The 24,509-nt window shown below is 52.9% G+C and overlaps 2 protein-coding genes across 12 annotated transcripts; one reads left to right on the forward strand and one right to left on the reverse strand.

Annotated features, from left to right (window-relative positions):
• Window positions 1–720: 720 nt before the first annotated feature.
• Window positions 721–7,277, forward strand: SNRNP35 (small nuclear ribonucleoprotein U11/U12 subunit 35). 4 transcript variants are annotated; one of them, XM_059676073.1, is made up of 2 exons: window positions 721–859; window positions 4,135–7,277. In XM_059676073.1, exon 2 carries the CDS (start codon window positions 4,138–4,140, stop codon window positions 4,876–4,878), a length of 741 nt encoding a protein of 246 aa, XP_059532056.1. In that variant the 5' UTR covers window positions 721–859; window positions 4,135–4,137; the 3' UTR covers window positions 4,879–7,277. The 4 variants fall into 4 exon arrangements, with proteins under 4 accessions (XP_059532056.1, XP_059532057.1, XP_059532055.1 ...); XM_059676074.1 differs by having other exon boundaries at window positions 751–854; XM_059676072.1 differs by lacking the exon at window positions 721–859 and adding an exon at window positions 1,765–1,885.
• On the reverse strand, window positions 6,789–23,061 carry SLC2A11 (solute carrier family 2 member 11). Of its 8 annotated transcripts, none has more exons than XM_059676060.1 (13): window positions 22,797–23,061; window positions 22,367–22,480; window positions 19,494–19,592; window positions 15,852–16,012; window positions 14,931–15,055; window positions 12,165–12,294; window positions 11,480–11,628; window positions 9,422–9,609; window positions 9,196–9,306; window positions 8,720–8,821; window positions 8,573–8,648; window positions 8,236–8,363; window positions 6,789–8,030 (listed from the first exon to the last, which is right to left on the reverse strand). In XM_059676060.1, the coding sequence occupies exons 2-13, from the start codon at window positions 22,406–22,408 to the stop codon at window positions 7,830–7,832; spliced, it is 1,512 nt and encodes a 503-aa protein (XP_059532043.1). In that variant the 5' UTR covers window positions 22,409–22,480; window positions 22,797–23,061; the 3' UTR covers window positions 6,789–7,829. The 8 variants fall into 8 exon arrangements, with proteins under 8 accessions (XP_059532043.1, XP_059532045.1, XP_059532042.1 ...); XM_059676062.1 differs by lacking the exon at window positions 22,797–23,061 and adding an exon at window positions 21,840–21,951 and having other exon boundaries at window positions 22,367–22,646; XM_059676059.1 differs by lacking the exon at window positions 22,797–23,061 and having other exon boundaries at window positions 22,367–22,646.
• Window positions 23,062–24,509: the final 1,448 nt, after the last annotated feature.

Below are 24,509 nucleotides of genomic sequence, written 5' to 3' on the forward strand. Positions count from 1 at the left end.
CAGATCTTCTGCTTGGTTTATACGGTATTTTGTTATGTAATTAATTTTGTATATAATTTTTATTTGGAACAGAGTGTCTCCAAAAATGTATACACACTTCCAACAGCTGGTGGCTCGATTTTGAAAGTGAAATCTACTTTAATAAACACGGCCTTTATAGTCACTCAAAGCGTGTGTATACATTTTGGGGGGGGACACCCTGTAGATGTGGCCGTCAGTCATGGGGATGCCTTTCAGGTGACCCTGCGAGAGGCCAATAAGCATAAGAAAAGATGCTCCACATCCTGGGAGAAACGCAAATCAAACCTCCAAGGAGATGCCCCCTTGCGCCCATCGGGAGCCTCACGGTAACTCTCCGGTTTGGCTTGTGTGAAACCGGAACTTATCACATTTGGGGTTGGGGAAACGTACCAAATTTCACTCGAACCAGCACAGGCATTTCCCGAAGAAGCCATAATATAAAGTTGAAACCGTATTTACTGGCCAAAGGGAGTCTAAAAATAAACTCGCCTGGCGCTGACGGAGCCCAAGGCGGCGCGTAGAAAGCCCGTGGCTCTCAGACGCCTACCTGCAGATTCGATAGTCTTTCAACTCAAACGGTGCAACTGAACAGGTCTTGTCTTCGTGGGAAAAAAATATTAGAAATTTCATTCAGCTCGTAAATAATAATACGCCTTCGATGCTCAACCAAGGGATTACATTTTTTTCCTCCTTAACAAAAGCAAAAGCGGAAACGGCGCCCGTGACGAATCTGCTGTTGCCAATGTAAAGGTCCGGTCGGAGGCCGCACCAAGAATCTTTCATTCTTAAGGAACCCAGCGCCGGTGTCCGCGGGAGAGGGAGCCCGCGCCTGGGTGAGGTGAGTGAGAGCGGCGCCCACCTGGCGGGAAGGACTTAGTTAATTCCGCCTGGACGGCCTTTTTCCGCGCGCGTGTGGGCCGCCATGTTGGAACCTGGCAAAGGGGCAGATCTTTCGGGGTTGTGTTTAGAGGAGCTGAGGCGATAGCTGGGTTGGGAAGATTGGCCTTTCCTCTCTACGTCCACCCGGAAGGTGAGGGGCCGACGGCCAAAGCGGAGGCGCTTCGGGGTTTGAGGGGTACAGGCCTTTCCAGGGACAGGGACACTTCCGCCTTAGCGTCTGCGTGCCACTGCGCATGCTCGGCGCCACTGCGCATGCTCGGCAGGACTGCGGGTCCCGCCTTCAGCCCACCTGGGGGGGAAGCGCGGGAATGTCGTGCTTTTAGACTCAGTGAGGACAGAAGTGCTTTTATTGCTTAGTAATAACTTTATTAGCATAATACTTTATAATTGTAAAGCAGTTTCAGATATATGTATCTAATCTTCGCTGGTGCAGTGGCGTTTAGCTACATTTCATGGATGATTTACGTTTTGCCCAACATAGGATGAGGTCTTAAACCTGGGTGTTCCGGATTCCCAGTCTGATGCTCTTTTTTCACGTTCCACGCTTTTCTCTCTAATGGTTAACTGCCCCACCCACCTCCACAGGACACCATTCATCTCTCAGGTCCCATCCCCATTGGTGAAATAATGACGAATCCAGAACTCCTGAGGGTTCAGTACAAGTTAACCATGGTTATAATGGCCTTTGTTTTTTCCCCTGCAACCTTGTGATGGAGCTTAGAATCTAAGAATTTTAGGGCCAGTAGAATTAATGTAGAGAACATTAGAGCAGAGATTCAAACAACATAGTGGTATCTTTTTTTTTTCCTTCTTAACACGTGGAGAAACTCCAGCCACCAGAGGGAAAAGAGACGAAGTGCCTTAGAGGCCGAGCCCGGGCCCAGATGAAATCGTCTCACCTGTGTCCGGTGTGCCTTCTGTGGCTCCCGCTGTTTACCAGCCTTTTATGCTGAGGATTCCAGGAGTGCCTCCGCCAAAGCTGCTTGTTAATGATGACAGATAGACAAGCTCTACTTTTACAAAGTAGTGACAGCGTCACGTCCTGCCTCTCCGTTCTCAGTGAAGTGGTCCTGTTCGTCTGATTTGGACCAAAGGAAGTTCAGTGAATTATGATTGCAGTTGGTTCCGTTCCCCAGCATATACCGGGAAGGGTCCTAAGACGGAGATGAAGTGAGGCAGACCTTAGACTGAAAAGCGTTTACTGTGTGTTGGGGACAAAAAAAGTGATGAGTCTGACAGAGGAGCTAGATGAGCTGTGGGAGAGGCACATTTTGCTTCAAGGGGTGGAGGCCGGGAGCTGGACTTGGAAAGGCCAGTAGAATGTCCGCAGTGGAGATGTGGGAGGCGGAAAGGAAGAGAATATTCCCAGCAGAGGAAATTGCACCGAGAGAGGCATGGGGCTGGGGAACTTGGGCACATCCAAGGCACGAGGTGCGATCCCGGATAGAATAGGTTTTGCAGTGGAATATGGTGATAGGCTACGTGAGGGCCAGAGGGCTTGAGTCTGTTGACTTCGGATTTTCTTCTGAGGGTGTTTGGCTTTTTATTGGGGGGAAAGTCCACAGTGTACCTGCCAAACAATCACTCTTCCTACATAATCCATGAACTGAAGAAGAAGAAGAAAAGCAAAAAGATTCTGGAGGGAAATGTGAGAAGCGGGGGAACATCATAAGGTATCATCTTAACTAGTATGATGGGAAGGTGCTGTTAGCCAGGAGCCCTGGGTTTTAAGCAGCATATTTCAGCACTGGCTCTGAAGACTTACAGAGGTGGGTACATGGTTATCAGCAGCGTCTGAAACGTTGGCAAGCACTATATTATTCCAGCAGGTTCACATGAATCAATGATCGGGTGTCAGACTTGCATTTCCCCACCCGCTTTCAAAAACAACAGTCATATATTGGGGTGAATGACAATTGCAGTGTGCTTGCTGGACTAAAAGGATCATTGCAGCCACTTCTTGTGCTCCAAGGCATAAGCAGGTTATCTGCTAGGAAACTGGGAAGAAACTCCTATTCCTTTGAACCAAAGAGCCCACTGCTGGGTGACTGCAGTTTTAGCTTTGCTATCTGTACACTGACAGATGCGAAATGCTGCGTTCCAAGCACCGTTTTCCCTTGTAGTTTGGCTTTTTTTTTTTTTTTTAAATATATTTTATTGAGTTTTTACAGAGAGGAAAGGAGAGAGATAGAGAGTTAGAAACATCGATGAGAGAGAAACATCAACCAGCTGCCTCCTGCACACCCCCCACTGGGGATGTGCCCGCAACCAAGGCACATGCCCCTGACCGGAATCGAACCCGGGACCCCTCAGTCTGCAGGCCGACGCTCCATCCACTGAGCCAAACCGGTTTCGGCTGTAGTTTGGCTTTTGAAAAAGCCCTTATCTTGTAGTGACGCAGATGGGTGATGTAAATGTCTAGAATTTGCTTCAGAATCATCGGGGAGTGGTGATGTGAGTGGAAGCATAGAGCAAACAAGACCAGCCCCATGTTGGTCATAGTAAAAGCCAGGCAAGGAATTCGTGGAAAGTTATGCCATGCTCTACATTGGTATGTTTGGAATTCTTGGTAGTAGAGTTAAAAAAAATTTTTTAAATGTTTTTATTGATTTTAGAGAGAGAAGAAGAGAGAGGGAGTAACATCCAGGTGAGAGAAAAACATCTAGCAGCTGTCTCCTGCACACCCCTGAGGGGTAAATTGAACCAGTGACCTCTCAGTGCATGTTTTGATGCTCAACCAACTGAGCCACACTGGCCAGGGCCTTGGTGGTGAAGTTTTTTTAAAATGACATTTCTGTAGCAGTTCCCAGGCTGGTTTTCCTGACCATTTTAAAGTCTCTAAAAGGTGAGCCTGGCTTTTGATCCTCGGTTTCGATTCATTCTCCACATTACAGTTAGTTCCTGGAGTTAGTACGTTCCCTGTGGTGGTTAAGCTGGAGGATAATACGTATCTCAAACTCAGGTGAGGTTGCCCTCTGCCTCCTCCTGGGAGGGGCGGTGGGGGAGTGTGGGGAGAGCATCTCGGAGCCCCACTGCCTGACTCTGATGCGGTCTCCCCCACTTTCTAGCGGGGAGGCCTCAGCCTCTGGGAATCCATCCCTTCCCTGTTAAAGAAGGGGGGAATGACGGGGTCTGCTTCATGGGGCTGTTGTAAGGGTCAAACGAGTAGCGCACAGTGGGTGCTACATAAATGCTTGCTGTGGTCCCTCCTAGAACATGAATGATTGGATGCCCATCGCCAAGGAGTATGACCCCCTTAAAGCGGGCAGCATCGACGGTACGGATGAGGACCCCCACGACCGCGCCGTCTGGAGGGCAATGCTGGCGCAGTACACCCCCAACAAAGGCGTCACGGGGGACCCCCTCCTCACCCTGTTTGTGGCCAGACTAAACTTGCAGACCAAAGAGGAGAAGTTAAAGGAGGTGTTTTCCCGCTACGGGGACATCCGGCGGCTTCGGCTGGTGCGGGACCTGGTCACGGGCTTCTCCAAGGGCTATGCTTTCATCGAGTACAAGGAGGAGCGCTCCCTGCTCAGAGCCTACCGGGACGCTGACGGCCTGGTCATCGACCAGCACGAGATATTCGTGGACTACGAACTGGAAAGGACTCTCAAAGGGTGGATCCCTCGGCGGCTGGGAGGAGGCCTGGGGGGGAAAAAGGAATCTGGGCAGCTGAGATTTGGGGGGCGGGATCGGCCTTTCCGAAAACCCATTAATTTGCCCGTTATTAAAAGCGATCAGTATAGAGAGGGAAAAAGGGAGAAGAGGGAGCGCTCCCGATCCCGAGAAAGACACTGGGAGTCGAGGACCAGGGAGCGAGACCATGACCGGGGCAGGGAGAAGAGGCGGCAGGAAAGAGAGCCAGCCAGGGCGTGGCCTGGGAATGACTGGGAGAGAGAGAGGGATTTCAGAGACGACCGGGCCAAGGGGAGGGAGAGGAGGGACAGGAGTAAGTAGAGGCTCAGCGCCTCCGCCAGCAGAGCCCAAAAGAAGGTAGAACAGAAGTAAAAGCACAGAGAGGTCTGCGTTGCCTTTATACAAAGGGTAACCAGTGCTGAATGAAGCTCCCTGATGATGCTCTGGCTCAGGTGGCACAGTCAGTTGGGCGTCGTCCGTGCACTGAAAGGTGCTGGTTCGAATCCTGGTCAGGCCACATGCCTGGAGTGATCGATGTTTCTCTTTCTCTCTCCCTCCCTTCCTCTCTAAAAAATCAATTAAAAAATATTTAAGAACAAACAAACTTACTGATGATAAGGCAGTTTGGGCAAGTTTCCTTTCTAATCTGAAACCCAGGTTCAAGCTGAACACACTGATGTCATGAATGTCCCTTCATCTTAGAGTTCTGAGGGCACGTTATCTAATAAGCTCTGAGAAATAACTTTGTACCGAAGGATGTGTGCAAGGAGCCACTGGTCTTTCGTTCAGCAATAGGGGATTGGTTTTGAGAATTTATTTTCTCCCATCTATTAGAAATGACCATTTGAGGGCCTGGCAAAAAGAGGCGATGGCCCAAAATCATTTGTATTGACCTGTGACTCCTGGGAACCCAGATCCGGTCAGAATATGTTGTAATTTTTCCATCCTTATGTCTATAGTACAAGGAATTGCTGAATTGAAATAAAAATGGGATAGAAAAGTGAATCTTAGGAAAATTTCCAGAGACTTAATACTACATCACTCCTTCCTGCCAAAACAACCCAGCAGCCCTTGGCCCCTGGCCCCAGTCCCTGTGTCCTTTTCACTGAATGTGGTAAAAGTCTCAACAATGACAAGCAAAAATTCCCCACCCCCTCTAGTCAGAGTGGAGGAAGACCTGGGGGGTCATCACCCCTGCTGGTGACCCCCGCCCGGCTGTACCTGAAGGTGTCCTCAGGCAAGCCCTGGGGTCTCCACCGACAATGAGGAGGTCTCCTAGGCTCTTGAGGAAGAAGAGCAGAGAGGTCAGAGGCCCGCTGGGGCACAGGCCGTCGGCCAGAAATAGGGGCCAGGCCTATGGGCCACCCAGAAGCCACCTGGGGAGGCAGGAGAGACTGGGCCAGACCCAAACCTGTAGACTGTACAACCCCAAACATGAACCCTGATGTGCACTATAGACTTTGGGTGACAGCGATATGTAGGTTCATTGATTGTAACAAATGTCCCACTCTGCTGGGAGATGTTGATAAATGGGGGAGGCGCTGTTGTGGGGGAGGGGGCTTGTAGGAGGCATATGGGAAATCTCTGTACCTTTCAAATTTGCTGTGAACTTAAAACTGCTCTAAAAAATGAAATCTTAAAAAAATATATAATAGACAAAATATTTGAACAGATTCTTCACAAGGGAAGATAGATGAGTGGCCACACTGAGCAGATGAAAAGATGCTCCACGTTGTGAGTCATCAGGGAAATACCGCAATTAAACCACCATGAGACACCGTTGTGCATTCACTGGAATGACTGAATCAAAACGATTGCCAGTACCAAGTGCTGATAAGGATTTGGAATTCTCACACGTTGCTAGTGGGAATGTCAAACAGTATAATCACTTTGAAAACGTTTTTCCTACAGCTAAACATACCTTCATTATTGTGTGTGTGGGTGTCTTAATCCTCACCCAAGGACATGCTTATAGAGAGGAAGGAAGGCGGGCGGGGGGGCGGGGGGGCAGTGAGAGAGAGAGAACGTCGATCGGTTGCCTTTTGTATGTGCCCCAACCAGTGATTGAACCTGAAACCCAGGTATGTGCCCTGACTGGGAATCGAACCAGCAACCTTTCAGTGCACAGGACAGCAGCCAACCTACTGAGTCACTCTGGCCGGGCAGCCTTCATTATTAGACTCAGCAATTTATTTACCCACAAGAAATGAAAACATTGTCTACACAACAGCCTGTGCAGGAATGTTCACAGCAGTTTTATTCATGATGGCCAAGAATCAGAAACAGCTCAAAGGTCCACCAGCAGGTAAATGGATAAGCAAATTGTGTCCTATCCATACAGTGGAATACTACTCAGAAATACAAAGGAGTATATATTAATTAATACATGCAACAACCTGCATGAATTTTTAAAACTTTATCGGGAGCAAAGCCAGGCACAAATGCATACATACAGCATGGATTTATGTCAAATTTGATATATAAGAGGCCAATCTGGACTGTAGTGACAGAAAACAGGTCAGTGGTTGCTTGGGACTGGGAAGGGGTGGGCTGTTGATTGCAAAGGGAGATTTGGGGGTGATGTGAATGTTCTACCTTGATCGCAGTGTTTGGTAGTTTCATGGGTGGATAAATCTGTCAAAACTCATCACATGTATACTCACTGTGGATACATTTTATTCTACGCAAATTATACCTCAATAAAGTTGATTTTAATTTTATTTTTTATTGATTTGGAGAGAGAGAGAAACATCCATTTGTTGTTCCACTTATTTATGCATTCATTGGTTGATTCTTGTATGTGCCCTGACCGGGAATTGAACCCACAACTTTGGCCTATCAGGACGACACTCGAAACAACTGAGCTTCCAGCCAGAGACAATAAAGTTCATTTTTAAAAAATCAATTCTTCAGAAAATCCTTTTCTGACCATGCATGCCCCTCAAACTAGGTCAGCGCCACCTGCACCTCCACCCCCGGGGTGTGCACGCCTTTCACAACCTGTATTTTTCTTCCACTGCGTTTCCCTGAGTTTGTAGTTATGTTTTCATGGGTTTCCTGTTCGTTAACGGCCTCTAGGTGGGGAACACCAAGGGGCCCAGGATCCCATCTCTCTGGCTCACCACTATTGCTAGGCACCTGGCACCATTCCTGCACACAGTAGGTGCTCATATAATAAGCACTCATTACGTGAACCAACACAGGAGCCAGTAAACAGAGAGGAAGCAAAGGGACGAGCGGAAGCTATGTCAGCCCCAGCCACCGCTGTGGGGCTACAGCTCTGTGGACTGGATGACCTTGGGGCCCCTCCACGGGGGGCCCTGCCTCCGCTCGGGGAAGTTGAGTCTGTGCAATTCTTCGGAGATCTCCAGGAAGGTCTTGCCTTTGGTCTCCGGAAGGAAGAAGCCCGTGTAGATGGCCCCACAGACACAGACAACGAGGAAAGGCACATAGAGGAAGTAGGACAGTCCCTCCTATGGGTTAAAAGAGACCCTGAGACTCAGTGCGGCCCTCTTCAGCCCCAGGACGGGTCTGCGAGAGGGACCTGTCTGTCTTTGCTTAGAGGAGCCCCATCCCCTTTAGTCTGAGTCTCCTCGGGTGGTGGCCTCCCACTGGGGTTCTCATGCGGACAGGGACCACACCTAAGGCAGCTCCCGCTGGGGGGAGGGGCAGGCCTACCATGATGAAGGGGAACCCCAGCCCAACCAGGAAGAGCATGATCCACATGAGCGCCCCGCAGACCATGTAGGCGGCAGGCCGGGCCATCTGGTCAAACAGCTCCGTGGCCAGGATCCCTGTCACTCCAGCTGAAAGGAGGGGAGGGACAGGGGCCTGCCAAGCCAGGGAAAGTCCCCAGAGATGGCAGTGGGGGACCCCTCGGTGTTCTTCCGGAAGCTGCGGGACGGGTGGGGGCGGGGCACGCAGGTGACACTGCATTCACCTCCACCCGTCTCTCACCCAGGTGCCCAGGTTCCTTCGGCAAGTCCCACAGCCCAGAGCCCCTGAGCCCACTCACCGGGGCCGATGCCAAAGCTGAGGATGAAGGCAAAGATGCAAGACATGGCCAGGTAGGGCATCCAGGGGAAGGCGCCCTGCAGCAGGGGGCTGGGGTGAGGTGGGGGTCAGCCGGCACCCCGCCACCCTCCTCATCCCCGCCGGCTACCTGCAGGCACAGGGCCGCTGTGAAGATGCTCCCCCAGCAGGTCATCAGGCAGTACCCCCCAATCAGCAACACCCGCCGGCCTACCCTCTCGATGACCATACACTGCAAAGGAAAGGGGACCTCAGCAGCTGGCCTGGGACCCCGGGCCACGGTCCCCTTGGCTTGGGGTGAGCAGTGGGGAGGGGCCTCATGAGGAAGCGGACGGCGGGGTAGGGAGCAGCTTATTGCTGCAGTCGATTAAGAAATTAATTTCCCGCAGGCCACCCAACTTCATTGAGTTCCCTCATCTCAAAATCGCGGTTCGAGTGCCCAGCAAATAGTAGGTGCTCAATAAACGCTGGCGAACTCCCCATATTTTAACAGTGACCTGGAGTGGGAAACGGCTTAAAGAAGAGGCCTGAAGCCCTCAGGGTGTCAGCACCCCAGATGCCCCCTCTTCCAGGGGCTAGGGGAGGCCAGCCCAGAGCCAGACTCACACTGATACACGCTGTGAGCAGCTCGCAGCACCCGGTCCCGATGATGGCATACTGGACCTTCTCCGGGGGGACCCCCGCCTCCCGGAACACGGAGGAAGCGTAGGCGTACATCTGGGGAGGCGGGCACAGGGCCGGCTCTGGGGCACGGGCTCCCTGCAGCCTCCCGTGGCTCCCAGGGGCCTGCAGCACGCAGTCCGCAGGGAGGGGCAGGGGCGGGGGATCTCACCGAGTCGTTCCCGCAGAGCTCCATGGCGCTGCCCAGCACTACCAGGCTCACCACCTGCCTCCGCAGAGTGCGGTCCTGGAACAGCTCCCAGGGGCGCCAGGCCCGCAGGCCCTGACAGGCCACCCGCTCCTCCTCCAGCTCCGCCAGCTCCGCTGCCAAGTCCTCAGTGCCCCGCAGCTGCCGCAGCGCTGGGACAGAGGGGGGGCGGTGCTGAGCTCTCTCCCTGGCCTCTCTTTGGTCCCCCACAATGAGCTTCCTATCCCCAACTCCCCCCTCTCTCTTTCTCTGGGCCCCCGGTGGTCAGATGGGATGATCTCCCTGGCCCTGTCAGTTCCCAGCCTCATGGACCAGAAAGGACGTTAGAATCTTGGGATTCGGTGGATCCATCCAACGAAACAGCGACTGGATGTGTCTGTGGGGAGGGCAGGCCCCTGGTCTGGCCCACGCCTTCCGTGACCTGGCTCATTTCTATTTTGCCATCATTATAAAATCTCGCCAGGCTAGCCCGATGGTGCCAGAAGGAGCAGAGATTTCCCAGCTGGTAGCGCACAGATCAGCCGATGCCCAGTAGGCCTGCATGAGTGACCGGAAGGGGCAGAGCCACCAGCCAGACCCAGCCCTACATCAGCCAACCCCAGAGAACTCACAGAGGTGTGAGCTACGCAGCTGCGTCTGTTGTTGGCCAAGGAGATGCAGCGATTGTTAGGCAGAAATGGAAAACCGATCAATGAATTTGTACAAGGAGAGGGTGCCGCCATAACTAAGACCTGTGACTTATGGTCTCGGTCCCAAGACCAGACAGAGAATGGTGAGGAGGCTGGACAAATGCAAGCACGTACCGCGGTTGCAGGCTCCTCCCCGGCCCAGGCCCTGGTCAGGGCTCATGCAGGAGGCAGCTGATAGATGTGTTTCTCTCACATCGATATTTCTCTCTGTCGTTCCCTCTCTCTTCCACTCTCTCTAAAAATCAATGGAAAAATATCCTTGGGTGAAGACTGAAAAAAAAAAAAAAGACATGAGCACAAAAAGACCTTCAGAAGGAACAAATTGTAATTGGATTTAACTTAATCCAAACTTGCTAGGTTAGTTTAATAAAAAACAAACCTCTTTCTTTTTCTTTTTCTTTTTTTTAAATATATTTTTATTGATTTTAGAGAGGAAGGGAGAGGGAGAGAGAGATAGAAACATCAATGATGAGAGAGGATCATCGATCGGCTGCCTCCTGCACGCCCCCTACTGGGGATCAAGCTGGCAAACGGGCATGTGCCCTTGACAGGAATCGAACCCAGGACCCTTCAGTCCTCAGGCTGACACTCTATCCACTGAGCCAAACCGCAAGGGCTATAAACACATTTTTAAAGAGAGACAGAAAGAGAGAGAGAGAGAGAGAGAGAGAGAGAGAGAGAGAGACGTGTGCAGCAGAGCTGAACTCTCCAGTCCAGACCAACCTGGACAGGCCAGTCCTCAGCTGCCTCTGACAGCAGAGCCAGCCCAGCTAAGACCAGCAGAGCTGTGCAACCAGCCCATGAGTAAATGAATGGAAAGTAAAGTAAATGATTGTTGTTTTCAATCCTTACCCGACGATATGTTTATTAAGTTTTAGCGAGAGAGGAAGGGGGACAGAGGGAGAGAGAGAGAGAGAGAGAGAGAGAGAGAGAGAGAGAGAGAGAAGCATTGATTGGCTGCCTCCCTGACCAGAATTGAAACGAACCTGCAACCTTTTTGGTGTACGGGATGACGCTGCAACCACCTGGTTGGGGTAAGTGACTGTTGTTTTAAGCCAGAGATTTGGGGATTGTTCTGGGGCATCGTGACTGTGGCCATAGCTAATGAGTAAGACCGTCAGCACCCCGCTGGCCTTGGGCCAGGGAAGTTGCACATGGTATTTCATCCTGCACGTGTGTGGGAGCTTTCTCTGCACCACCCTGGGGTTTTGAAGGGATTGACGGACCTTCAGAGAGAGGGACAACCTTTCCCTGAGAAAAGGGGACCCCCATGCTCTGGGCAGAGGCGCCCATTGGCCGAGAGTGGTCTAGGGACCTGAGGTCCCGGACTCACCTGCCAGGCAGGCCTCAGTGTCTCCACGGTCAATGAGGAGGTAGCGCGGGCTCTCAGGGAGCAGGGGCAGGGAGGCCAACTGCAGCACCCCGGGCACCAGGCAGCTGGCCAGCAGCAGGGGCCAGGCCTGCTGGCCACCCAGAAGCTCCCTGGAGAGGCAGAGGAGAGGCCAGCCAGACACCTCCATGCCAGAGCCCTGCCCCCTCTCAAGCTGCTCCCCCCACCCCCCAACTTGCCTGTCTGTCCCGTTGAGGGCAGAGGGTCTGCATGGCTCTGCACTTCTTCCTAACCAGCTCTGGGCCTGGACGCCAAGACCCCCTCCCACCAGGTAAGGAGCCCAGCCCAGGCACGGCTGTGGCCCCACCTTCTCCCTGACAACTCCCTTTCCAGGACTCCAGGCTTGGCCTTCTCCTCTCTTTTCTGGGACGACCGAGACATGCTCCCCTTCAAAAGCCCAAACCTTCCCCCTCTTGTCTGTCAAGACCTGCTTTCTGCTTCCTGATCTGGAGAGGATGAGAAGGGTGATTCACACTGAAGTGTGGCTCACTGAGACCTGTTTTGTGCACCGGCAGATGGAGGGGACAGGTCTCAATACCGCAATACAAAGAAGCCATGCCTTCATCTACGTCATAGGTGGGGAGGAGTCTAGGCAAAGGGCTTTTACTGGCACATGGCGGGCACTTACCTGAGTCCCACCACTTGTCCCATCACGATCCCCAGGGCAGCGAAGATGGCTGAGGTCATGGCCACGGCTCCCCGGAACTCCTTGGGGGCACTCTCCCCCAGGTACATGGGCTGGATGCTCATGCTCACACCTGGCCGTGTGCACGCAGACAGTCAGACCGCAGCCTGGACCCCCTCCCCGCAATGCCCGGGCCTGCCTCCCCACCTCCTGGCACCTCGTCTACTGGGTCCTGGCACAGAGCTGCTCCTTCACCCCATAGGCTTAGAGCACCCCCCACCTGCTGCAGGGCCAGCAGGACTCCAGGTTCCCCCCCTCCCCTGACCCAGGACCTCTGAGATAGAAGTCGTTCTCAGATCAGCCCCATCCTGCCCCCTCACCACAGTCCCACTCTGGTCATCGGGTCTCCCCAGACCCCGTCACTGGGCTGAATGTAATGGGCTCCGAGGGAGCTGAGCGGGCGGTGGGAGAGGGAAGGGCAGCATCCAATGCCCACCCGCTGTCCGGCTCTCACAGCGACACTGTCACTGACCACTACTCTGCAGTGCTCACCTCACCCTGACTTCTCCAGAGACACCTGGCACCCAGGCAACCAGCGGGAGAACGGAACCAGACAGCACTCCCCCTGCCCACCCCAGATGGCAACAGCTGCCAAACGCTAGGAGGCCAGTATTTGAGCATCATCCACCTGCTGGGAGTGCCGGCCCCTCCCTGCCTGGCCTGGGATCAGGAACCGGGTCTCATCAAGGGCCTGCGTCTCTCTGGGTGCAGGGAGCTGGGAACAAGGTGACGCGTCAATGGCCAAAGCCTCAGAGGTGCCCTGCTCTCCCTCCAAGCAGGTGGGGACCTAGCCTTCGTGCTAGGTCCTCGTCCTCGGGGCACAAAGACAAAGTCTGACCCAGTTCCTTTTCCCTGGAGTGTGGGCCGTTCTTAGTGACTCACTTCTCACAAGGAGACTGTGGCAAAACCAACGGTGTCTGACTTCGGAGATTAGGACATAAAAAACAGCCCAGCCGGCGTGACTCAGTGGTTGAGCATCGACCTATGAAGGTCATGGTTCTGTTTTCGGTCAGGGCACATGCCGGGGCTGCAGGCTCCATCCCCAGTAGGGGGCGTGCAGGAGGCAGCCAATCAATGATTCTCTCTCATCATTGATGTTTCTTTTCTTCTCCCTTCCTCTCTGAAGTCAATAAAATATATTTTTTTAAAAATTGGGACCCCCTCCTTGAGCGCGCACACACACACACACACACACACACACACACACACACTCTCCTTTCTCTTTGATCACTTACGCTGGAGGAAACCAGCCACCCCGTGTGAGACCCACAGGCTGAGGACGGGGCCCCCTGCCAACAGTCATCCTGGAAGCAGGTCCTCCAGCCTCGTCAAACCCTCAGTGACTGCAGCCCTGCCTGACAGCGTGATCTCAGCCTCAAGAGAGCCCAGCCAGAGCCACAGCTAAGACACTCCCAGGTCCCGACCCACAGGAGCCATCAGACAATGAAGGTTGGCTGCTTTAAGCCACTACACTTTTCCATGCTTTGTTTTACTGGACTAGATCCCTAACAGAGACGTTTACACCTGGCTGTTTACACAGCAGGGAGTCAAGAGGGGATTTGCTGATGGGAACCCCTAAAAGCCCAGATGGATGTGCTCAAAACTCTGCTCCCTCACGTGACAGGCCCCCCAAACTGAGGAGCCCCTGACAGGCTATTCTGCCTCTGTCTGGAACAGCGGTTCTCAACCTGTGGGTCGAGACCCCTTTGGGGGTCAAGCAACCCTTTCACACGGGTCGCCTAAGACCATCGGAAAACACATATAATTACATATTGGTGTTTTTTTTTTTAATCTATTTCTTTTTTTTTTTTTTTTTTTTTTTTTTTTACAGAGAGGAAGGGAGAGGGATAGAGAGTTAGAAACATCGATGAGAGAGAAACATCGATCAGCTGCCTCCTGCACATCTCCCACTGGGGATGTGCCCGCAACCCAGGTACATGCCCTTGACCGGAATCGAACCTGGGACCTTTCAGTCCGCAGGCCGACGCTCTATCCACTGAGCCAAACCGGTTTCGGCTTTAATCTATTTCTTTATTGATTTCAGAGAGAAAGGGAGAAGGGGAGAGAGAGAGAAACATCAACGATGAGAATCATTGATTGGCTGCCTCCAGCAGGTCTCCTACTGGGGATTGAGCCCGAAACCCAGGCATGTGCCCTTGGCCGGAATCGAACCTGGGACCCTTCAGTCCGCAGGCCGACGCTCTATCCACTGAGCCAAACCAGCTAGGGCTACATATTGTTTTTGTGATTAATCACTATGCTTTAATTAGGTTCAATTTGTAACCATGAAATTGGGGGTCACCACAACATGAGGAACTGTATTAAAGGGTCGCGGCATTAGGAAGGTTGAGAACCACTGGTCTGGAAGATCAGAGAACCCATCTTAGATGCCTTTACACCTTGGCTGCCAGGAAGCTCATGCCTACTTAGCGCATTACTCAAACACAGGACACTGTTTTGTTGGTGTAGATCTGGGAATGTTTGTCCTCACATCCCTATACAACTTTTTTGATTTTCCTATATCCACTTTCAATGTCTAGTTAGATGAGCCTTTTTAGATAAACCATACTTAATCATTTTTGCAAAATGAAGGTAGGCATGAGTGAAAAGTAAATCAATGGATAAAGAGAATAAATTAATGAACAAAGAGAATAACAGAATGAGCAGGAAGGGAGGGGCAGGCGAGATGCCCTCCCCCGCCCCCCATACCTGCGCTGACTCCCATGAGCAGCCGTCCCAGCATGATCATCTCGAAGGAGCCTGCTCTGTGGCTGAAGCCAAACAGGATCGCCGCGGCCACCACAAAGACGTTGTTCACCAGGAGCGACTTCTTCCTTGGGGGGAGTGGGGCACAGGCAAGGGAGGCTCAGGTCAGTCCAGAGGGACGGCCCCTGGGGAGCCCTCTTTGCAACCCCAGCCAGCCCTAATCAGACCCGTGTGTGTGTGTGTGTGTGTGTGTGTGTGTGTGAACTGTGCTAAGGACTCTAAGCGACTGGGTGGAAATGACCACTAGCCATTGTACCTGGGTCACACGTGGTATGTCCCAACGCACTTCAAACCATTCTCCTTCCTGCCTGTCCCACAGCTTGAAATGACAGATTGATACGTATGGCTTTATCCTCAGATAAGCACCCCTCTCCTCAAACTCCCTTGTAAAAGGAAGGGACTGGTAGCCCTACTGGTGTGTCTCAGTGGTTGAGTGTCGACCTATGAACCAGGAGGTCACGGTTCTATTCCTGGTCAGGGCACATGTCTCGGTTGTGGGCTTGATCCCCAGTGTGAGCTGTACAGGAGGCAGCCGATCAATGATTCTCTCTCATCATTGATGTTCCTATTTCTCTCTCCCTCTTCCTTCCTCTCTGAAATCAATAAAAATATATTTAAAACAAAAGAAAGAAAAGATTGGTTACAAAGGGGGAAATTAGGCTATGGTTTACAAATAGCATTTGTTGGCAGATGTGGAACTAGACACCGGAGTCCTCCCTCTCACACAGCAGACGCCTCCCTCCACCAAATCCCACCAAATCCGCTTGAGCTGTGACTCTCATGGTGAAGCTACAGGCATTCCTCGGCCTGCAGACTGGGGTGACCCTCAGTAAAGGTCACTGGGGGCACACAGCAAGCACTTACCTTCCCAGCATGACGGCCAGGGGCCCTGCCAGCAGCGCTCCAAAGAGGCCCCCCAGGGGGTACAGAGACACGATGAGGGACCACATGATCAGGATCAGGTGGTCAGGCAGTGGCTGGCCGGTCCTCGCCTGCCACGTCTGATTGGTGAATTCCTGAATGTGCTGTGAACAGAGATGCCAGTCAGCCTCCCTGGGAACGGGGGGTGGGGGGTGGGGGGGGACTACACACGCTAGGCCTTCTCCCCACAGGGAGAACGAAACTACAGACAGAGCAGGTGGCCAAAGGTCACTGTCACTTTCAAGGGGGTCTGGGCCAATGGCCTCCCTCCTGTGCTCCTGAGTCTGCACGGCTATGACTGCACCCCCTCTGGCCTGTGTGCCCTCAGCGCCCCACTCAGTCCTTTGTGGTATCGAAACCCACTGACTTCTGCTGCGTGTCTCCTTGGGACCCCGACTGCGGCAAGTACTCGTCTGGGAGAACACATGACTCTTCACTGGTAAGACTGGGAATTAGGCACAAAGAGGCGAGACGATTTGCCCACCGCCTGAGCCACCCGCAACCCCACCCCCAGAGCTGCCACTCAGGAAACTGAGCTGAGGCCACGGGGTTAGGAATGACTGAGCTCGGGGAAGACCCACACACCCCCTTCCCCTGGTTAGAGATGAAATGTCAGTGTTGGGCGGGTCTTAGGCCTCCCAACCAGATGCGAGGGAGGATGTCAGAAGGGCTGGGGAGTTAGTGTTGGGCCAGCTCAGGGTAATGGCTGTCAGCCTGGTACCCACTAGGTTCCCCTGGAGGAAGGACCTGCCCGGAAGAGCCAACCTTGACTGGAACTCCTCAGGAGTGACCATTCAGTGAGGAAGGGGGGGCTCCGAGGCCAAGAAAGTCCCACTGAGGCGAGGGGGCGGGGGGGACTAGTGATGGCCCCCAGGAGACAGAACGTGAGTGTGCCCCACAAGTCAGTCTGCCCTGGCGGGCACTCACATCCTTGTTGAGTGAGCAAATAAACAAATGCAGCCGGTTCAGACCTCCCTTTCTCAAGCCAGCAGTTCTTTCTGTCTCTAAGAGGCTGGCGGCTGGAATCGTTTCTGCCCAGAATGTACTCCCACCCGGGCTTCTGCTACCCACTTCCTCCTTTGGAGAAGTTTTCTTCCATTGTCAATTACAGCCCCTCCTAGAGGCCTGGTGCATGAAATCGTGCACAGGTTGGGTCCCTCTGGGTGGCCTGCAGGGATTGGCTGAAACCCACAGTCCAGTACTGCCTGCAGCTCCTACCTGCCACTCCCGCTCATCCCGGCCCCACTGTGCCTGCCGTGGGCTTGCGCCCAATCAGTCCCAGAGAGGCTCCCGCTGCCTCAGCAGCGCTCACCAGCCATGAGCCCTGCATCTGGCACCCTCTCAAGGGGCGTGGCCTGTGGAATCAGGCTGAAACTGGCTCTCTGACATCCCCCGAGGGGTCCTGGATTGCGAGAGGGCACAGGCCAGGCTGAGGGACCCCACCAGTGCACAATGGGTCCAGGGACGGACCGTGGGAGGGCTCCAGGGCGTGCAGGCCCATCTCGCTCAGTCCCGATGATCAGCTGGACCCCAGCAGCAAGCTAACCTACAGGTCAGAGGGCCTGCCCCTGGTGGTCAGTGCATGTCATAGCGAGAGGTTCAGCAGCCTTAGCATATTATTAGCACATTACACTTTGATTGGTTGTTCGGGTGTTCTGCCGTTTGGTCTATTTGCATATTATCCTTTTATTATATAGGATTGGTGGTCACCTGACCCAGATATAGCCAATGGAAGTGCTCTGCCCTCCTCACCGCATGATTGGTCTAGGGGTGGGCATGTGATCCAAGCCAGTTAATCACTCTTCCCAGGCCTCTCTGTGGAGAGCTACCAGGGAGGACTTTTATTTGGGGATTCCCAGCTGATAAAAAGTGAGTCTGGCCCAGCCAATGTAGCTCAATGGTTGAGCATCGACCTATGAACTAGGAGGTCAGGGTTCGATTTCTGGTCAGGGTTCAATTCCTGATCAGGGCACATGCCGGGATTGCAGGCTTGATCCCCAGTTGGGGGAGTGCAGGAGGCAGCCAATTAATGATTCTCTCTCATCATTGATGTTTCTCTCCCTCTCCCTTCCTCTCTGAAATCAATAAAAAAAAATATATATTTAAAAAGTGAGCCCTGGACAAAAATCGTGCACCTATGGATGAGGACAGTGGGTGGGGAGTGAGGGCGGAGGGTGGGGTGGGAACTGGGAGGAGGGGAGTTATGGGGGGGGAAAAAAAAAGGAACAAATGTAATAATCTGAACAATAAAGATTTAATTAAAAAAAAAAAAAAGTGAGCCCTAACTGGTTTGGCTCAGTGGATAGAGCATCAGCCTGCGGACTCAAGGGTCCCAGGTTTGATTCCGGTCAAGGGCATGTACCTTGGTTGCAGGCACATCCCCAGTAGGGAGTGTGCAGGAGGCAGCTGATCGATGTTTCTCTCTCACTGATGTTTCTAACTCTATCCCTCTCCCTTCCTCTCTGTAAAAAATCAATAAATTAAAAAAAATAAAATAAAAAGTGAGTCTGGTGACAGCTGCTGTCTTGTCACTGGGTAGAGGATGAGGCCAGGCAGGGACAGGAGAGCCCCAGTTCCCTCCTAGGGCCTGGTTCCTGCAGCTCTCCACCCTACCCTCACCCCCCACACACAGTTTATATCCGCACGCCTTTCCCAGCAAAGTGACAGGACACTTGCCCTTCTTCCTTAAGCAAGTGAGAGCCGGCTTCTATCGCTGGGGCTCACCGACTCATCCTTTCCACAGGCCCAGAATGAACATGGACAGGGGCCAGGCCAGCATCAGCTGCTGGGGATTCACAGATGACCCAACACTGAGCAAGCCAGCAGGAGGGAGAGAGGGGCCCAGACAACCAGCACAGCCCGAGTGCTGACAGCCACACCGAGGGCGGGGGAGTGGGGGTGGCGTCCCGCTGGGGGCTGGTGAGGGAAGGCACCAGGAAGGTGATGGCATTTGGGTGGTTCCTGAGGGGCTTCTGCAGGGGGTTTTGGGGGGTGGGTGGAGAGAGAGGGCTTTTCAGCCAAAGGAGGGTCCGAGGAAGGGCTGTGCACATTCAGGGAGCTGCAAGTCAGTATAAGACTTGGGGCTGGGGAATGAGGGCGGGAGCCATGAACGGCTCTGATCCCAGGAGGCCTTGGATTTCAGGTGGATGCGTCTGTCCTCATTCCTATAGACACTAGGAAGACACAGAATGTTCTGGGCTTGATCAGACGTGAGAGGACCTAGAAGGGGAGAAGCTGAAGGTAGGGAGGCCAGTGAGGAGGCTGGGCCAGCAATCCAGACAGGAGAGATGGGGCCTGAACCGGGGTCCTGGCAGAGGCATGGGGAGAAACGGCTGGATGCTAGAGGTAGTGAAGGACTTGGTGTCAGAGTAAAGGCACTGGGCAGACGGCGGAGTCATCGGGGATTCAGGAGGAGTGCAGGTGAAGGGGAAGGATGCAGAGCTGGATTTGAACCCGAAGTACCCGTGGGACATCCCAGTGGGGGCGGACGTGTGAGAGAAAGTGCCGCCAAGTGAACGCTGGCCTGAACACCACAGGGGACAACCGTCAACTCAGCTGGTGATCGCAGGCACAGAAGGTACATACCACGGTTGGGGCATTGATGATGGACAGGTTATAGCCAAACTGGAAAGTTCCACCAATGCCAGCTGCACAGATGGTCTGGAGCAGGACCCTGCCCTGAGTCTAAGGAGAGAAGGGAGGACACGGAGTGAGTAGTAACAGCCTCCACCGCCCTCCCAGGACCAGGACCTACCAATTATATCACTGCGATGCGTGTGAACCAGGCACTGAGAGGAACTGAGGCACAGGGGGAGGCGTTACCTACGTCACGTGGCTGGCAGAGAGCAGGACCCCATCCATCTCCTGCTCTGAAAACTCAGCGTACGCTGAAAGCTCTCTACTCCTCCAAAGGCATAGCAGTGAACTACTTCCCTCAGCTGTCTTCCTAGGCATTGACAAAGTAGCTGACGATATAGAAATCAAGTCGTTGATCTTTCCCCAGTAAATCAGACTGCCTTTCTTGTTTTGGCAAATTCGCCTGCAAATTTAAAGTGCTATAAATCAAATTTATTATTATTATTATTTTTTAATAAGTAGAAGTTTCATGGCAGAAGGGTATTTGGCTACAGAGTTTCTGAAGAATTCCCCGAGGACTATTTATTCATTCATCAGTGCAATTCCGAGTGCCTGTCCCATACCGGCACTGTGCTGAGGACAGGTACAGCCAGGAAGACACAAGCATGCACTCACCATTTGGGGAGATACTTTCCGGGGTGTGGGGTGGGGGTGGGGGAGAGGCTCCAGAGGGCAGGATTCTGCCAGAGATCTTGCCACAGGTCTGCAGACAGATCCGTGACAGGCACCCTGGCTGCCCACAGCTCCTATAAGGCCTACGTAACTTCCTCCCAAGCTGGAAGCTACGGGAGGAAGCCAGGTGAGGACCCAGGGGTTTAGTCTCACTGTAGTCACATCACAGCCCCAGACGGGCTGCAAGAGACCCAATCCCTGATGATGGCAAGAGAGCCCCTGTGGCAGGAGATGCTGGCAGGCCTCCAAGAAGCAGGAAATGGTTTAGTTCACTGAGATTGTTGGTGGAGACTGCCTAGACTAGCATGTCAAACTCGCAGCCCTGGGCCGCATGTGGCCCACAACGAATATTTTTGCGGCCCAGCCAATATAACGGTATGTAAGAAACGTTTTAATAAAAATGTCGTAACTTCATTTTTACAATATCCTGTTAAACATAATTATTAATAACGAACTACAATGTTCGCTATTGGCTGGTTTGTGTTGCTTTCGTTTCGCTTACGCACCTTACGCCCAGGCGCACCATTTCTCTCCACTAAGACTAGCAGCGAATATTTTAGCAGCCGATGGCCACGTCATTAGTCTTGTACTGACTTGTTTGGCGTGCGCAACAGGAAATATTTCGCTTTCGGAGAACAAGAAAAATAGGTTTATTTGCGTTACGCTTATTAATTTGTGCGGTTATTCGGTGTCTGGTAAGTTAATGTTCAAGAAAAAATATTAATTTTTATTAAGATGTTCTATTATTTTATGTTAACAATGACATTTATTTCAGCCCTTTGTATTCAGCATGTCTCTATCGAAATAAACCCACGTTTCTATGAAAATTGAAGCTTTTGTTTTTTTTGCGGCCCACATAAACTTAAACCTTGTTTATTTGGCCCGTGTTAACCTTTGAGTTTGACATGCTTGGCCTAGAGCCAGGGCTGGTCATGAAAAGCAACCAGACATTAACTATGATGGTGATTATTAATTCAGTGAACAAATATTTCTTGCCTCCCTATTATGGACCATAAACCTACTGCTCTAGCTGCTGGGGACATAGCAGTGAACAAAAGAGACAAAATCTGTGACCTCATGGAGCTTTCCTTCCAGTGTGGGAGACAGGCAGTAACAACATGAACAAGGAAAGTGTATAGTATGTCAGCTGGTGCGACTGAGACAGGAAGCAGAGAAGGTGAGAGGGGGTGTTTGGAGAGGGTGGTCAAGGTTATGCCCTGAGAAGGTGACGTCTGTATAGACTTAAAGGAGATTAGGGGACGCCCCAGGCAGACAGCTCATGGAAATCAGTGCAGGTTGGGGGAAACCCAGAGATGAGCGGTGTGGGCTGCCCCCAATCTCTCTGTGAGGCAGGACAAGACAGGGTTTTATAGGAGATGGAGGAGATGGAGGCTGGGGAGAGAGGTGAGGATGGCACACAGTCAAAGAAGGGGCTGAGGTAGCCAGAATCGGGGCGTGTCTGGCCTGCCTGAGGGCACAAGACAGCGCAGGCATCCCGAGGGATGCTAGCCTGGGAGGCTGGGGTCCGCAGGTCCTGCAGATGTGTGACCACATGCAACCCTGCACTAGCCCCCAGGCCATACCTGCGCATGAACACCTGCATGCTCTTCCGAGCCCACACACCTAACTCCACTGTACAAGCAAGCACGAGACCGTTTTTGTACATCTGACGTCTCCGTTAAGCCTTGCAGCGTGGCTACGCCTGTGCAGTTCACGCCGAGCTGCAATTCCTCCTCTGAAAGGCCAGGGCCGGGCGGGTTTTGGATTGTCGACCGTCCCAGATCGCAGGAGGGCATCGGGCGCGTGCACATTTCTCCAGCATTCAGGAGCAGAGAGGCCTGCGGGGTGGGCTTTGCCCCGCGAGGAAAGCGAGCGGGGGCAGTGCACGCGCGTGGAGCCAGGGCTGTGCCACCGTCCCAGCCGGAAGCCGGGAGCGCCGCGGAGCCGGGCGCAGGCGCATGCGCAGTGGGGCCCGGAGAAGTGCAAATCGTGACCGGAGCCCAAGCGGACGCGCAAGCGCAGTGGGTGCTGAAATGGCCGGTGAGTTGCAGGCTTGCGCAAAGCACAGCCCCCGGCTGGAGCGCGCGGCCCCCGTGCACGCGCGGGGCCCCCGAGTGTTACGGGGAGGGGGCGTCCCGCCAGCAGTTCACCTGCGTCCGAGGCTGCAAGGGTGGCTCCTGTTCGTCTTCCATCCCTCCCTTTGCGCCGCTCTGAGGTTGAAAGGCCGCTCACTCCTCCTTACTCAGCCGAGCCTGGGCCCCCCTCTGCAGACCGGGAGGGGTTCTGGTCCAGAGTACCCCGGCCAAGCCCCTGCATCCCGCCCCGCTGGTCGCAGCCGAGGGCTCAGGTCACCGCGCTGCAGACTCGCCCGAAATCCCCTCCCCCGCCTCGGCCTCCGGGGAGGCTCCTGCCTCCCCCCCTCTCGAACCTCCGCCTCCCCCCGTCCCTCCCAGCCCCTCGGCCCGGCTCCCTTGTATCCCGATCGGGCGCCCCTAAGTCCCTTCTCTCCCGCAGGCCCTGCCCCCGGGCCACCCTCTGAGGGCCCAGCCCTTGATTCCAAACAGACATCCCCACGCTCACCCAGTTCAGGGTGTCCACCCCTCTCCCCGGAGGAGGGAGGACTAAGGAGGGAGGGACGAAGGCAGACCCACCGGCCTCGGGAGCACGGTCATCAGTCCGTCCTGGCAGAGCTGGCGGCTCTGAATGCGGAGAACCCGTCTCCGGTTGCCGCCAGGAGATTTATTACGTGAGAGGCCGATCGGGCCTCGGTCCCACGCGCTCCGAGGTGTGGGACCACAGGGTTCGCCGGGCTGGATTAATCTTTCATTTCTCAGGCCTCCTCGGGCCCAGCATGGAATGACGCCAGGCCGAAGCCAGACTTGCCAAAAATACTGTGCGTGGTCATGGGAACGCAGGCGTTACAGTAACCTTAGGAAGTCATCCGAGCAAAGCCTGGACATACACCCGAATGGACCCCGCAGCGTCTCTATGGCTCATGCCTCGTTTTTGTTGGATTCTTGCTGCCCTGAATTTTTTAAAGCATGCAATTAGCAAGTTGCTAATATTTTATCGTGGGGATTTTCTTTATGAGCTCCGTGACATCAGTAGAGTTTGTAATGGGAAACCATCCTTGAATTCTTGGGGTTAAACGCAACTTGCTCATAATGTGTTAAATGCATCGTTGGTTTCAGTTGCTAATATTTTATTTAGGTAGATTTATTTCTTTTTTTCCCAAACAACTATTGTGTGTGTTTTTTCTCAAAAATTAGTGAAGAGCCTGGCTGGTCTGGCTCAGTGGTTGAGTGTCAGCCTATGAACCAGGAGGTCACATGCCCGAGTTTCAGGCTTGATCCCCAGGAGAGAGTGCAGGAGGCAGCTGATCAGTGATTCTCTCTCCTTATTGATGGTTTTCTCTCTCTCTCTCCTTTTCTCTCTGAAAGCAATAAAAATGTATTTTTTTTTTAAATTAGTGGAGAAACAGTGGGCTAACAACTGGTAGTGGGACAACTGATTATCCGTGTGTGGGGGGGGAGGGGAATGAAAATGGATCTCTGCCTCACCCCATACCAAAAAAAAAATTATTCCAGGGACACACAAATCTACTGCAAAAAAGCAAAGTTTAAACATTTTAGAAGAAAATAAAGAATACCTTTATAACTTCAGGATGAATAAGGATAAACCACACGGGTTCCTTATGAAGATTTAATATCATTAAAATTAAACTATTGCCCCGGCTGGTTTGGCTTAGTGATTAGAGCATTGGCCCAAGGACCAAAGGGTCTCGGGTTCGATTCCCGGTCAAGGGCAGGTACCTCGGCTGCAGGTTCAATCCCTGGCCTAGTCAGGGCGCATGCAGGATGCAACCAATCGATGTTTCTCTCTCCCCCTTTCCTTCCTGTCCCCCTCGCCTCCCTCCCTTCCACTCTCTCTGAGAATCAATGGAAAAAATATTTTCGGGTGAGGATTGAAAAAAAAATTAAAACTATGTGTTAAAAGACACCATAAAAAGGTGAAGCTAAAAGCTACCAGCTGGTGCCCTGGCTGGTATGGCTCAGCTGGTTGGAGCCTCATCCTGTGCACTAAAGAGTCAAGGGTTTGATTCCAGGCCAGGGCACATGCCCAGGTTTCAGTTCAATCCCCTGGTCAATGTGCCTATGATTCTCTCTCTCCCTCTCCCTTTCTCTCTAAAATAACTTTTTAAAAAAGAGAGCGAGATAAAAGCCACCAACTAGGAGGTGTCCACAAGCTCACGACCAACGAAGTATAGTTGTCGTCAAAATACATAAAGAATTC

Source organism: Myotis daubentonii, chromosome 19 (assembly GCF_963259705.1).
Source record: "Myotis daubentonii chromosome 19, mMyoDau2.1, whole genome shotgun sequence".
Taxonomy (NCBI): domain Eukaryota; kingdom Metazoa; phylum Chordata; class Mammalia; order Chiroptera; family Vespertilionidae; genus Myotis; species Myotis daubentonii.